Here is a 14393-nt window from a genome sequence, read left to right as displayed (position 1 = left end):
ACCGACAAAAACATGTTTCTTGACGGTTGTTGGGCAGTTCCTTGTACACTGATTTTTATTCCGGATTGTTCCATTTGTCTGGTCGGAAAGTGGGGCTCATGGCAGGTTCAACCGGTCAACAATGGATGCTTGTTCATCATTGGCGCCTGATTCCGCCTCTGGTGTGTTCAGGGTCCGTGTCACCTTCTTAATTTGGTATTCTAGGTACAAAGTATGATATTGACCACTGTTTTTGCATCAACTTTTGTAGAGCGTTAAAACAACTTTCTTTCATTAATTCTTAACAATTGTGTTTGTACGTTTGATATATTTCCAAACAATTGACCATTTGGCCCTTTACGTATTCGATTGGTCCCTAAAAGTTGATATCGTTAAATTTGTTTTGGAATTATTTACTACTTTGTTCTACATCGTTTTGCTAACTGTTCGAAGGTTTCGGGGTAATTGGAGTATCCAGTTTTAAGGATTGACCCCGAAATTCCTTAATAGAGATCGCAAGACAAAATGAAGATAACACGTTGTTCTGAGCATTCTGACCAAATTATGTTCTATAATGCTTTACAGAATACTTTTCGTTTAAGAGAGCATTGAACTGTCAGTTATCATATTTCCTACAGTATATTCTATTACATAATCAATTATCATTTTGCTGATATACCAGAAGTGAGATCAGGTGCCTAGTAGGAGAAAATATCGCCTGTCAACCAGCCACATCAGCCGCAAGCCCCATAGCTAAAAATACGAAGAGTAATCCGGTGTAAATAAACGGTCTAACAATCCGTATGAAACAGTCAGACAGCATTTGACCAATGCCAGGTTGTTTTGGTAGAGTAGATCATTATAACGATCACATAATTTACGAAATGCTTACTTTAAACCAAAAAGGTACGTTACAACTCATGTAATATATACTTATTTATCAGTAGCCTATCTCGATTCAAAAAGACTGAGTGATGATATACAGAACATGTTCTTGTTTATCGAATCAGTTGAAATATGATGCAGTTAATATTGGAATATTGCTACATGAAAGGTGAAGATAACGAACGGCGAAATATGGGAAGTTGACCATGGAGAAGCTAAAGTCATCATGTTTGTCATAAAAATGGGTTGTTTATTTCCGCTAGCATGAGGAGATGGTCGTTTACTCACGCGATTTTAATATCAACATTTGATTTACACCACTTCTCGCATGTGTTATGACACAATACGTTTGAGGTTTCTACTTCCCACCAGCTAATATTTTCGTGAAAAGCAAATTTAGGGGCTTGGTAGAACATTTGTTGGATCCAGCAATGTATCAATGATTATTTTGTTGAAAGCTGTAAAACCCTAATGATATTGATTATTTGATTAATGCAAGGTACTAGTACTCATCAAAACTTTATTTGAACAGAACAGGACGTTAAAGAGTGCACCTTGTATAGGATCACATCATCAACAGGGGATGTTCACTCCTCCTAGGCACCTGATCCCACCTCTGGTGTGTCCAGGGGTCCACGTTTGTCCAACTCTCTAATCTATATTCTTTTGGGAGTTAGGAGATTGATCACTGTTCGTTATCTTCACCTTTTCATCATGAACAGGCAAACGGAGTAATCAGTAGTCAAAGACAGTGCATAAAAAAACCGCCCAACAATCAATACCAAACATGCCAGACAGTACGCTACCCAATGACAGCCCGCATTAGTCAAAATTTGTTCTACTTCACACGGGGGTGGTGATCTCTCGATATGAGTAAAGTATTTTCGACGGGACATAAACCAAAACAGCCAACCAACAACCATTAAACACGAGAACATTGTAATTTGTTTTGGAAATTATTGTTGATATGTTCTATGATTTGATATGACAAGAGAGATAACTCTTAACTCTAGATCTTAGTTAATGACTCTTCAGTAAAAGGAGGTACTTGGTGTGTAAGGAAGTTGACTGAGCAGATGGTGAATAAAGTGCAGTGTGGAAAGTGTTTTTGATTTACTTTATGTCTCTAAGAGTAGACCCAGCCGTGTGTAACAATTATCACGTTCTCTGAATGTAAATTGCAAATATCTCAGACTTTTGAACATATATTATTTTAGATCTAGGTGATTTAAACACCAGTGAGATTGATGGTTCAGAATCTGTTAAGGATCTGCTATGCTGTTTACTACAGAAGAAACTCATATCCAATAGCAACGTCATATACCTTCAGCATCTGTTCAGAAGAACGGGCTCCAAAGAGTTGAACCAAAAATGCATAGAATATGCAGAAGGAATGAACGCCTTGTGTTTCTATGAGAAGCACGTCGGTAATACCGTACTATTATTGTATCCATGTAAATTGTCAAACAAAGTGAAATATGCAAAACTACCAAAAGGTAGCTCTCGGCAAAGGGTATCTTTCTTTGCAGTTATGAAGGAATAATTTTCATTGAATAATAAAATTACTACAAAGTTGATTTCAAAACTATGCTTGACAATATTCACGTAATATTTGATGATCAAGTCTTCTAATAGTCTGTTGGAATTCCCATGGGAACAAGTTATGATGCATAATTGGCTGAGTATCTTGTGTACTCTTGTCATGCAGAATTTATTCAAAACCTTGCACATGAGAAAACATATCTTGCTCTGGCCTTTAACTCTACAAATAGATATATCGAAAATGTTATATATATTAACAATACTCACTTTCGTCCAAATGTGAATTTGATATATCCTAGTGAACTCGAAATGAAAGACAACGCATAGTCTTACATATCTGCTTCACATTTGGATATTTTATGGTACATAGATGTTAATGGCAACCTAAAAACTCAACTTTATTACGAATAGGGATGACATCAGCTTCTCTATCCCCTAATTCCCATATTTAAGTCGCAATATTCCAATATCAACTGCAATATATTACAGTAAAAATCTGATATTGCGAATTGTATAGAAATTCGTTATATGTTTATAAAGAATTCTACGTGTATGCAGTTGTTAAAGAAAGCAGCATTCGATAAACATGTTTGTATTATCTTTGAGACAAGAAACGTCTTCGCAATGATTGGTCATATTTTTACATAAATTTGACCTCTGACGTAACCCTCTATGGGATGCGAAGCCTTCATTTTCAAGAAAAAATATTTTCATACAAGAAATTTACGGAAAATATTTGATGTATTATTTAATGGAATTATAAAATTGTTGTGAAATACATATATGCTTCAATCACGCAAGTGCATGTATGGTCAGATGTCGAGAAGGTCAACAAAATATGTTCAAGGCATACAAACAGTCTGATCTTTTAAAATATTGTCAGTAATAGACAGTGTAAGTTTTTTGACAAATTGACCAACATCCAAACTTCTAAGTTCAAAAGGGGTATAATTCCCTGATAAAAATGAATAAGAATTTCCTGCAAGTACATGTATGCACATCTATATATTATGTCCTTATTGATTGCAAAGTTTCATGAAATGCTGTTGATTGGTTTCAACGGTGTTGCACTGACAATCTGTTTCAGGGGTATATATAATGTTGTTCAAACTTCTAATTTCAAACTGGCATACCTCCAATCAGAATTTCCTGCAAGTATACACATGTACCCATTATGTCCTTATTAACTACAAGTTTTCAAGAAATTCTAGTCCCGTGAGGATCCGAGTTAGAATAGGTCCTCAGTATCCCCTTGCATGTCGTAAGAGGCGACTAAATGGGGCGGTCCTTCGGATGAGGCTGCAAAAACCAAGGTCCCATGTCACAGCAGGTGTGGCACGATACAGATCCCTTCATGCCCAATGGCCACAAGCGCCGAGCATAGGTATAAATTTTGAAGCCCTTTACCTGCAGTGGTAACGACTCCATATGAGTGAAATATTTTTGAGAAGGACGTTAAACAATATTCAATCAAGAAATTCTGTTAAGCAGTGTTAGAGGAGTTGCCCTGACAAAGCAGGAACGACGAACGAACGGGTAAAAAATATATACCCTACACAAATTGTTCCGTTGGATATAAATAATATGCGTGTGTAGACGTTTTAAATGAGAATTAATACGTATATTGAAAAAAGGTGATTTTCCCCTAACGAATTGCTTTTTTTTTTCAGGAAGAGGATATGATCAAGCAGAATTCCATATAGTTGGTGATACAGCCGACTTCGATAGGGATTATCTGAATGATATCAGAGACACAGTAGCATCGATGCTAGAATGCCAAGCGAATGAGATTTTCATTAATGGTGTGAAAGCCGCCAATAGTTTCATTCTAAGCATTGCCATTAAAACGAGGTACATCGAAAAGCTCCTTAACTTGGATCCAGATATTAAGGCCTCACTATACAGGCTGCATATCGATTATTTCAAAGTCGAAGATCACAAAATCTTCACAGGTACGTAAATTATCAAGTAGATTATCTTTTGACCGAAACTTGTGACAATTACACCAAGGACTGTTATTCCTCCAATTTTCCCAAAACCCCCATGGGGATCCGGATTAAAATAGGTCCTCAGTACTCCTTGTGTGGTGACTAAATGGGGCGGTCCTTCGGCTTCGGATGAGACCGCAAAACTCCCGACCCCGTGTCACAGCAGTTGTGGCACGATAAAGATCCTTCGCTGCTCAAAGATCGTAAGCGTCGAACAAAAGCCTAAATTATTCATCCCTTCACCGGAAAGACTAACGACTCCATATCAGTAAAACTTTTTCGAGCAGGAAGTTAAACAACATCCAACCAAAACCCAAACCAAATCTGTCAATTAGTCCCATGTTCTACGAATAGCTCAAAAGAAATTCAAAATTTCACTTTGGATAAAGAGTTTGATAACGAACAGTGATCAATCTCATAACTCCTATAAGGAATACAACGGGAAGTTGGGCCAACAAATGATATACCAGAGGGGAATCAAGTGTCTAAGTGGAGTAAGCATCCCCTGTTGACCGGTCACACCCGCCGATTAAGAGGAATACTAAAATATCGTATTAGACACATCAGTACAAGAGTGTGTACCATCTGTCCTATCTATGTTTAGTAAACCAACAGTGATCAAAGAATTAGATCAGCTGATATGGCTTGTAACCACATTATCTTTGTAAGCCTCATTATTACACATGTATTTTAAGCGACTTTAGTTTTGATTCCACAATTGGTAATTCTACTTATATTCCAAGTTCCCTTTCAAAACATGAAACTCTTCACATTCATGCTTCACTTTTAAACACATTTGATATTCCGACCAGTGGGACGAATGGATTTGAATTACCATACCTATGCTGGATTTTAAAACGTCAGAAAATCCCTAAAGAGATACATTGTTGGATCCAGTAAATGTTATAGCAAGCTCTTATCTTTGCTCCACACGAATATATTAGCAGCTGTGGATCCAAAACTTCAGACGTATTGTATCACAATGTATGCAAAAAGTACTGTATGTCAAATGTGGATTCTATAATATTCTTAAGAACTTTTGGAAAATTTGAATTTACAAAACGTTTCTCAAATCAACAACGTTAGAACGTATGACTTTTCGTAAATTTATATGATCATTCCTTGCAATAGATTAAAGACTGGGCTTTCTTTAAATCACAAACAGCTGCTTCTTTAATAGAAAAAGAAAATGATGTCTTTATATCTTGTGATTAGTCATCCAAACATTACTTTATTAAACACCACTCTGATTACACGCAGAAACACTCTGAAAATGATATCGAAAATACTCTCGAGTTCCTCTTTGACAATATATTCATAGCCTTTGGTGAGTCTGTTTGAATTCCCATGGACACGAATTGTGCTCCTTTATTTATTTGCTGACCTGTTTGTATATTCTTACCAGGTAGAATTTATTCAATAGCTTCCTGTGACCTTCAACTCCACAATTAGATATATCGATATTTCATTCATTATCAATGCTCATTTTCATTCATAAGTCGATTCGATATATCCCAGTGAACGAAACAAAGACACCACAGAATCTTGCATATCAGTCTCATACTTTGATATTTACTGATTATGGATGTTAATGGCAATCAACACAACTTTATGACTAACGGGATAACTTCATTTTCTCCATCGTCAACTTCACATGTGTATATACCAATGTACCATTATCACTTGCATATGGTGCTTATATATCTCAACTGATTTATATCTCTCCACTGAGCAAATTATGGCATTCTATGTTTCTATTTTGATTGCTTACATAGCTCTGTGATAAGTCAATGAAAAGGTGAAGATAACGGATAGTGAACAATCACATAATTTCTATAAAGAATACAACATTGAGAATAGGGCAAAAACTGATCTTGGACATATCAGAGGTGAGATCAGATGTCTAGGAGAAGTAAACATTCCCTGTTGACCGGTCAGACCTGCCGTCAGCCCTATATCCAATTCAGGTAAACGGCGTGATTCATATTCAACATCAGTTTCTAAACAACGGTTTAACAAATCATATAAAACACGTCAGACAACATTCGACCCAATGAAAGGATGTATTGGTAAATTATATCGTTATAACGACTTTGGAATTTGAGAAATGCTTACTTTAAACAAGATTGTTGAAACCCTTGCAAGATTAAGATATTTGTCAGTAACCTGTCCCGATATAAAAACTTACCATAGGCAGAACAAGGTATTGCGTACCAAATCGGCTGAGAGACATAAACACCATATACATGTACAGGTGGTAATGGAATATTGCTGCATAAATATGGGAAGTTGATGATTGAGAAGCTGAAGTAATCCCATTTTCCATAAAGCTTAGTTGTTGGTTTGCCGCTAACAGCCATTACATCGTTTACCTGATCAAGATATAGGGCTCACTGCTGGTGTGACCGGTCGACAGGTGATGGTTACTCCTACTAGACACCTGATCCCGCCTCTGTGATTGCACAGCTCTTAATTTTGTATTTTTTGTAGGAGTGATGGTATTGATCACTTTTCGGGTTTTTTTTCACCTATTTATAACTATGACTTGTATATTTTTTCTTATATCAGGGAGGTATGAAAAAGAAAGTACTTACAAAATGTAAATGGAGAAACATAAAAGGAGACATTGCCTTTAGCACATTTTTAAAAGAAGAAATAATTGATTAGGTATAGAAAATATATTTTAAAGATTTGAAAATTCTTTAACAAAACTATGTTTTATTGAAAAACAATCATTAAAAACATTTCTAATGGGAACCAAGTTAAATTAAAATATTTTGCGAAAAACCATGTCACATGAGTGTGGAAATACCTTAAAACACTTTTTAAAAATTGCAAATACTGTGCTAATAATTATAAGACAAACAACTGAATATATAATGTATTCAATTGATTAGTTCATGTCTTCATAAGATATAAAGGTCGGTGGCAAAAGGTTCTCTTGTTCTCTTCATATATTCCACACTTCAATTTGTACTAACTCAGCTTCGCAATTTGATAGTTTATTTAAGGAATGAAGCACAGTTTTACTTATTTTAGACGATATGGTCTAACTTGGTGTTGGTGGATAATCCATAATCCGTGAAGATAAAACTACAATATACAAGTCTTAGTTTATAAACATGTAGACAAAGACTAATGAATAGAAATCACTTGCACCGCGCAAGGATTCGCTTAGCAACATATGGACGAAGCGAAGTATTGACCTGGAGGGTAGTTATTTTGTTTCTCCGCATAACCGGAGCATGTACTTTATCAAATTTTAAAATGTAAGGTGGAGTTTACGACAAATCTTGATAACACAAGACAGATGTAGGTCTAATCTTTGCTAGTGCAAGATCAACTTTGAAAAATTAGATCTACATCACACAAAATACTTAATGAAAATGCAACATTTTGCAGTGTTTGATTTATCAAAAGTTGTATACTACAGTATAACTTACTGCATTGTCTCCAATTCAATCCGACACAGTATAATATGCAAGTAATTCACAGATAGCAATCCATATGACATGACATGACGACACATTTTAGGCTTTGATGGTGGTTCAAGCACCCCCCCCCCCCCCGTAAAACTATATTTCATAATGAAACAGCAAAACTTGTAATTACTTGATGTGCCGTTATTTCTCATACTTTTCTGTGCATGATTAATTCTGTACTTCATAGAAGACCTATAACTGAACAGTGTTGTAATGTGAATTTCAAAAAAAAAAAAACGTAATTCCGTCTTCGGTTGTCAAGGGGGCGTGTCCCCATACCAAGTTACATTATACACTACCGCGGGGTATAGGTTATTTTTCAGTGTACTCAGCCTATCAGATTGCGTGGAAGAAGTGAAATTGAATTATTATAGTCTACAAGAATTCTTTTCATCTTTGTAGATCTTTCAGACGCCTCACAGATAGACAGTGTAACCATTCATAATGCTAGTGAAATTTCACATATCTCTTTTATAACGCGAGGAGAACTGTGGGTGAGTGATTTTGACACTCTACTAAAAGTGGACTCCACCGGAAACATATTGAATGACGAATATAAAGTTAGATGCTATCCTTTAGGGAGTCACACCGTCACAATGGATTTGGACCTCCTGTTTGTATATGACAATGGAGTCCATAAACTATCATCAGACGGGGTTATCACCACACTCTTCATTACCCCAAAAGCACACTGTATCCACTCCTCCCGCTTCAATGGCAACATACTGGTGGGGAGCTATGATGAAGTGACGAGGTACAACGATATAGGACGGAAACTCCAGGTCATTGAGAAGGACGATAGAGGACGAAGCCTTTATACAGCACCAATCTACATCACGGAAAACAAGAACGGAGACATTTGGACATCCGACAAGATTAAGGGAGCAGTGGTAGTGGTGGATAAATCAGGGGGGTATCGATTTGATTACACAGGTTGTCAGTCTCACTTTGTTCCCCATGGCATCTGTACTGACGTCCTCGGACAAGTACTTGTGTGTGATGTGTATAATCACAGTGTCAATATCCTGGATCAGGACGGTCAGTTCCTGTCTCTACTTCTGACACGAGAACAACATGGAGTACATCGTCCCACGGCTCTGTGTGTGGACGACGAACACAACCTCTATCTGGGACAAGAGTTTAGTAACTCGATAAATGTGTACAAATATCTAAAGGATACAAACGTCAACCATGGTACAGGCCACGTGTATTACCCTAATAACATGGCGCTCCGTGCACCTAAAATCCCTCATTTAGCGTGGGTCTAGAACAAAGTCGGCGCCTTTGAAGTTGCAATTTCTACGATAACATTAAATTTGAAAGATCTCCGTGTAACACGTTGTGTTAACTTCAAACTTTGTGTTAACTTCAAACTTATTGTGCGACTACATATCCCAGAAGTTGTGTAAATCAAATATGGATTCTACAAAAGTCTAAAGAACTTTTAGCCAACTTGAAATCGCAAAACTTTTCTCAGATCAACAACATGAAAACCTATGATTGTTCAACACTTTTCGCGATCATTCCTCACGATAAATTAAAGACTAGACTTTTTGAAATTATAGACAGTTGCTTCTTCAACAAAAATGGAAAACCAAAATATTCATATCTAGTGATCAGTCGTCCTAAAAATTACTTTGTTAAACGCCACTCTGATTCCACGCACAAGTATTCTGAAGTTGAAATAAAAAATATGCTAAAGTTTCTCATTGACAATATCGTCGTGGTCTTTGGTGATCAGGTCTTCCAAAGGTCTGTCGAAATTCCAATGAGCACGAATTGTACTCCTTTGTTAGCAGACCTGTTTTTATATTCATATGAAGCAGAATTTATTCAGAAACTTTTACGTGAGAAGAAAATAATCTCTTGCTGTGGTCTTCAATTCGGCATCTAGATATATCGACAACGTTTTATCCATTAACAATAATAACTTTCATTAATATGTCCATTCGATATAGCTCTGCGAGCTTGAAATAAAAGACACCACAGAATCGTCCACTTCTGCTTCATACTTGGATATTTTATTGCAAGTAGATATTAATGGCACCTAACAACTCAACTTCATGACAAATGGGATGATTTCAGCTTCTCCATATTTATGTAGCATATTCCAGTATAACCTGCATATGGAGTTGATATCTTTCAACTGCTTCTTTACGCATGGGCTTGTTCTGCGTATGGTCATTTTTTTAAAATCGATGCAAGCTACTGACAAATAAGTTGATATAAAGTCAGCATTTCGCAAATTCTAAGGTCGTTATAACGATCTAGTTTGCCAATACAACCTTTCATCAGGTCAAATGCTGTCAGACGATTGTTAGACCGTTCGTGGCACACTGATGTTAACTACGGATAACTCCGTTTACCTGATTAAGATATAGGGTTCACGGTGGTTGAGACCGGTCGACAGGTGATGCTTACTTCTCCTAGGCACCTAATTCCAGCCTTGGTGTGTCCAAGGGTCCGTGTTTAACCAACTATCTATTTTGTATTGCTTGTGGGATTTATAAGATTGATCACTGTTCGTTATCATCACTCTTCAAACTAGTAATTTTGTAATTTTTCAAACCATCTGAAACAAGAATTTGGCGCGAATGAAATTCCCAATCAAATTTAAACTTGATAAGATTTATATGAAATTTAAAAGCAGCATTTTTCAAACAGAATGGACATTATTACGATCTAATTTACAAAATACAGTCTGTTATTGGGTCAAATGCTGTTGTGTAGATTCAAACAGTAAAAACGGGGACCGGTGGGGATTGTAAGTGGCATCTGGTATGAGTATGATATTCAGTACCGCCTTCGCAGTCTCACTTTGTTCCCCGTGGCATCTGTACGGACGTCCTCGGACAAGTACTTGTGTATGATATGTATAAGCACAGTGTCAATATCCTGGACCCTAGTAGCTAATGAGGGAGGACAAGTCAGAACTTTGGCTAATGTACAGTGCAAATGACCCCATCTCCTGTGGAAACTCAAACCCGTGAGTCTCCATCAGGGAAATGTTATGATTTCAATTTCAAAGGTTCTTGTAGCAAATTCCCTTGTTTTTATGATCACATGTGCATGCGCTGTAATGGACAACATGCCATTATACACTGTTCGGGGGTTCATCAGCCGCAATCAAACATACCCATTACCGTTCCCATCATTCTTCAGCATCATATTCTAGCCATTAACGGCAAACTGACAACTCAACTGTATGACAAACGGGATAATTTCAGTTTCTCCATCTTCAACTTCCCATATTTATGTAGCATTATTCGATTATCACCTGCATATGACGTTGGTATATCTTAACTGATTTGATATGCAAGACCTTGTTCTGCGTATAGTCAGTTTTTGAATTGAGTTAAGCTACTGACAAACAAGTTGATGTTACAGGGGTTTCAACAGTCTCGATTGAAGTCAGCATTTCGCAAATTCTATGATCGTTATAACGATCTAATTCGTCAATAAAACCTATCATTGGGTCAAATGCTGTCTGACGTGTTTCATACCGATTGTTAAGCCGTTCTTGGCACACTGATTTGACCGCGGATAACTCCATTTACCTGATCAGGATATAGGGCTCACGGCGGGTGTGACCGGTCAGCAGGGGATGCTTACTCCTCCTAGGTACCTGATCCCACCTCTGGTGTGTCCAGGGTCCGTGTTTGTCCAACTATCTATTTTGTATTGCTTATAGGAGTTGTGAAATTGATCACTGTTCGTTATCTTCACCTTGCAATCAACTACCAGTTTCAGAGAGCAACAAAAGTATTCATTCATCGATAGAGGGCCCAATAATTCTATGCAACGCCCAAGAAACCGATTCCAAAACAAACAAATTATGGGATTTAGGCCAAACGCCAAATAGAGAAAGAAATCGATTTGGGCAGAATTGGCCTATTTCCAATCTTCTTATTTCACCAAAAGGGATGGCTCCAAAGGGGTATGATTTAGGATGGTGGCTCATAACTCATCTCGCATTCCCTGAACACTACAGCGTCAATGCATTTGTAGACCCTGGGGAAACTCCAGTTCAATATACTTCATTTGTGACATAAAATCGGCATTTAGACTTTGACCCATATATCCTGGGGATGTTGATCTTTTGGGTTACAAGTTTAACAATAGCAATTACAACTAGTAATGCTAATTGTTCGCGAACAATTAGAGGGCTTTCCACCTACAATGATTTAAAAAAAGATATTTAAGAATATTTAAGATGATGTTAGAAACGCAAAAAGACCTTGAAAATAAAAATAATTTATAATTTTCACGATGACCTTGACCTCATTTTGAAGGTCAAAGGTCATCAGTCTTAATGCAAGTGATCCCATGTCTCTATCTATATTAATGTAAAAGCTATAAGCTTAAACAATGTTAATCAAGACATTCAAGGGCAATAATTTGTTTAGGGGTTTTCAGTTACTTTCGGTTAGCTTCTCAATGCTAAAAATACTTTGAAAGACGTTGAAAATGGGAAAAAAAATAATTTTGATGATGACCTTGACCTTTCACTTTGATCTAATTTTGAAGGTCAAAGGTCATCGGTCGCAATGCAAGTGGTCCCATGTCTCTATCTATATTAATATAAACGTTATAGGCTTAGATAATGATATTCGAAACTTTCAGGGGCAATAACTATGCTTAAGGGTTTTCGTATTCCTTTGATTATTTTTTCTTTGCAAGAGGGTTTTACTGTGAATTCATTAGCGAAGGTTTCGTGTCTCTATGACTTTCCGTTAAGTAGGAGTAGAGATAACAAGGTTTTCAACGCGAGTCTCCGAAATTCACAGAAGGGTCAAAGTTCAAAGTTGTAATGCATACTATCAAAACCAATCAAGAAGTCAATACTTACCCCTATAATATTTCAACGTTATCTTAAGCAGGAAAGAGAGTATAAAAAGTGCTATTTTCCCCTCTTTTCTGATGACCTTGACCTTTGACCTTGACCTATTTTTTAAGGTCAAAAATCATATTCCAGTTGGTCCCGTGTCTCTACGACAAACCGTTCTGAAGTTCGACATGTTTTACGAATAAATTGCAAAATATAAAGAGGCATTAACTCCCTTTAGGGGACACCGAATCCCTTCATATGAATTTCTTCGCTTCTACTAATTACCCTCTATGCTTTAGAAAAGGTTTCATCCTCCTATCAATTACGGTTAAAAAGTAAAAGCGCTAACAATGATTTCTGCGAAAGGTCCAATAACTCCGTAAGGGGTCAAAGTTCAATTACGTTGGGTAAACTGTATTCGTTTCTCAAGAAGTACTATATGATGGACTATAAAGTTTTTCAATAAGTCTTAAGACGAAAAAATTTTTTGACGGCAGGAAAATAATAATAATAAACAGAACAATAACAATAGGACTTTCCACAGAAAGGTGGAAAGCCCTAATGATAAATGTGTACACTTGGAATGTGCTTTATCTTGTAAAGTTGTTGAGGAGTTTGCCACGTTTTGAGTTGGTTGAAAAGTAATCATTTTGGTTTTAATTCATTTGATCATCATCTTGATGATTTTAATTTTGCTGTTCAAGAGGTTCAAAGTTGTAAACAGCTTATGTCATCATTTCAAAATACGTGCTATCAACTTGGCCTAAACAGATAACAAACCAGTAGGTCCAATAACCTTCCTAACGTTTGGAGTTTGATATAAAGCCAGTTCAGATGTTAGCAAAACTCCCGGGTCCCAAATTGCTTGAACGTCAGGGGCCCGTTTTACAAAACAACTTACGACAAAGTCGCAAGTCTTAAATTGTATCACACTGTTATTACTTGGAGTGAATGAAGTAAAACTTTTCTGAGGCTTAGTTTTCAATATCTAAAAAAAATATATTGCATTTGGAGTGAATGATCTTACAATAAACTAGAAAATTTCAGTATGTAAATTTGGTCGTAAGTCGTAAGTTCTTTTGTAAAACGCGCACCAGGTTATCACTGAGGGTTTCATATCTAGGGAAAACACTCTAATACCTCCAGTCATTGTTAAGAAAGTTAAACGTTTCATTCGTGTTATCCTCCCTGGTTGTGCATTTGTGAGGCGTCCATATGATACAGCAATAACGGTTTCAAAGCTTCACCAACATATTAGCATAACGAAAGCCATGGATGGAGATCTTGGCACATGGTCAAACTTTTTTAAATGACTTTAATGGTCAAGTTTACTTCTTAGACCAGGAATGGACATCAGATGATTTGTCACAGTTGTACAGGGACAGTTCAGAGGCTTTAAATTTAGGTTATGCAATTGTATGCAAATCTACATATGAAAAGGGGAAGACAACAAACAGTGATCAATCTCATGATTCCTATAATACATTGAGATATACAGAACAGAATATTATACAAATGACAGAATGAAAACAAAAAGAAGGAATACAAATAAAGAAAGAAGCAAATTATATGTACAAATGAAGTTCACATTTTTACTTTATATTACTGACACTATCTAGTAGTTTTGAGAGCCCGGTTGTAACATGAATCTGCGTTTCTTATATAGCAAAAATTAAACAATCGAAGAGA

At 36.6% G+C, this 14393-nt stretch overlaps 1 protein-coding gene across 3 annotated transcripts in view; it reads left to right on the top strand.

Annotated features, from left to right (window-relative positions):
- LOC125658137 (uncharacterized) overlaps positions 1–9578 on the top strand; it is a 225385-nt gene extending 215807 nt beyond the window's left edge. For all 3 annotated transcript variants that reach the window (XM_056150532.1, XM_056150530.1, XM_056150531.1), the window contains 3 exons: positions 2082–2291; positions 4077–4358; positions 8279–9578. In XM_056150532.1, the coding sequence (XP_056006507.1) occupies positions 2082–2291; positions 4077–4358; positions 8279–9144 (1358 nt within the window). In that variant the 3' untranslated portion in view covers positions 9145–9578. The remainder of the gene's footprint in view (positions 1–2081; positions 2292–4076; positions 4359–8278) is intronic.
- The last annotated feature ends 4815 nt before the right edge of the window (positions 9579–14393 follow it).

This window comes from Ostrea edulis, chromosome 9, assembly GCF_947568905.1.
Source record: "Ostrea edulis chromosome 9, xbOstEdul1.1, whole genome shotgun sequence".
Classification (NCBI taxonomy): Eukaryota; Metazoa; Mollusca; class Bivalvia; order Ostreida; family Ostreidae; genus Ostrea; species Ostrea edulis.
Note: the sequence above shows the minus strand (reverse complement) of the source record. Positions and strands in the feature narration are given on the sequence as shown.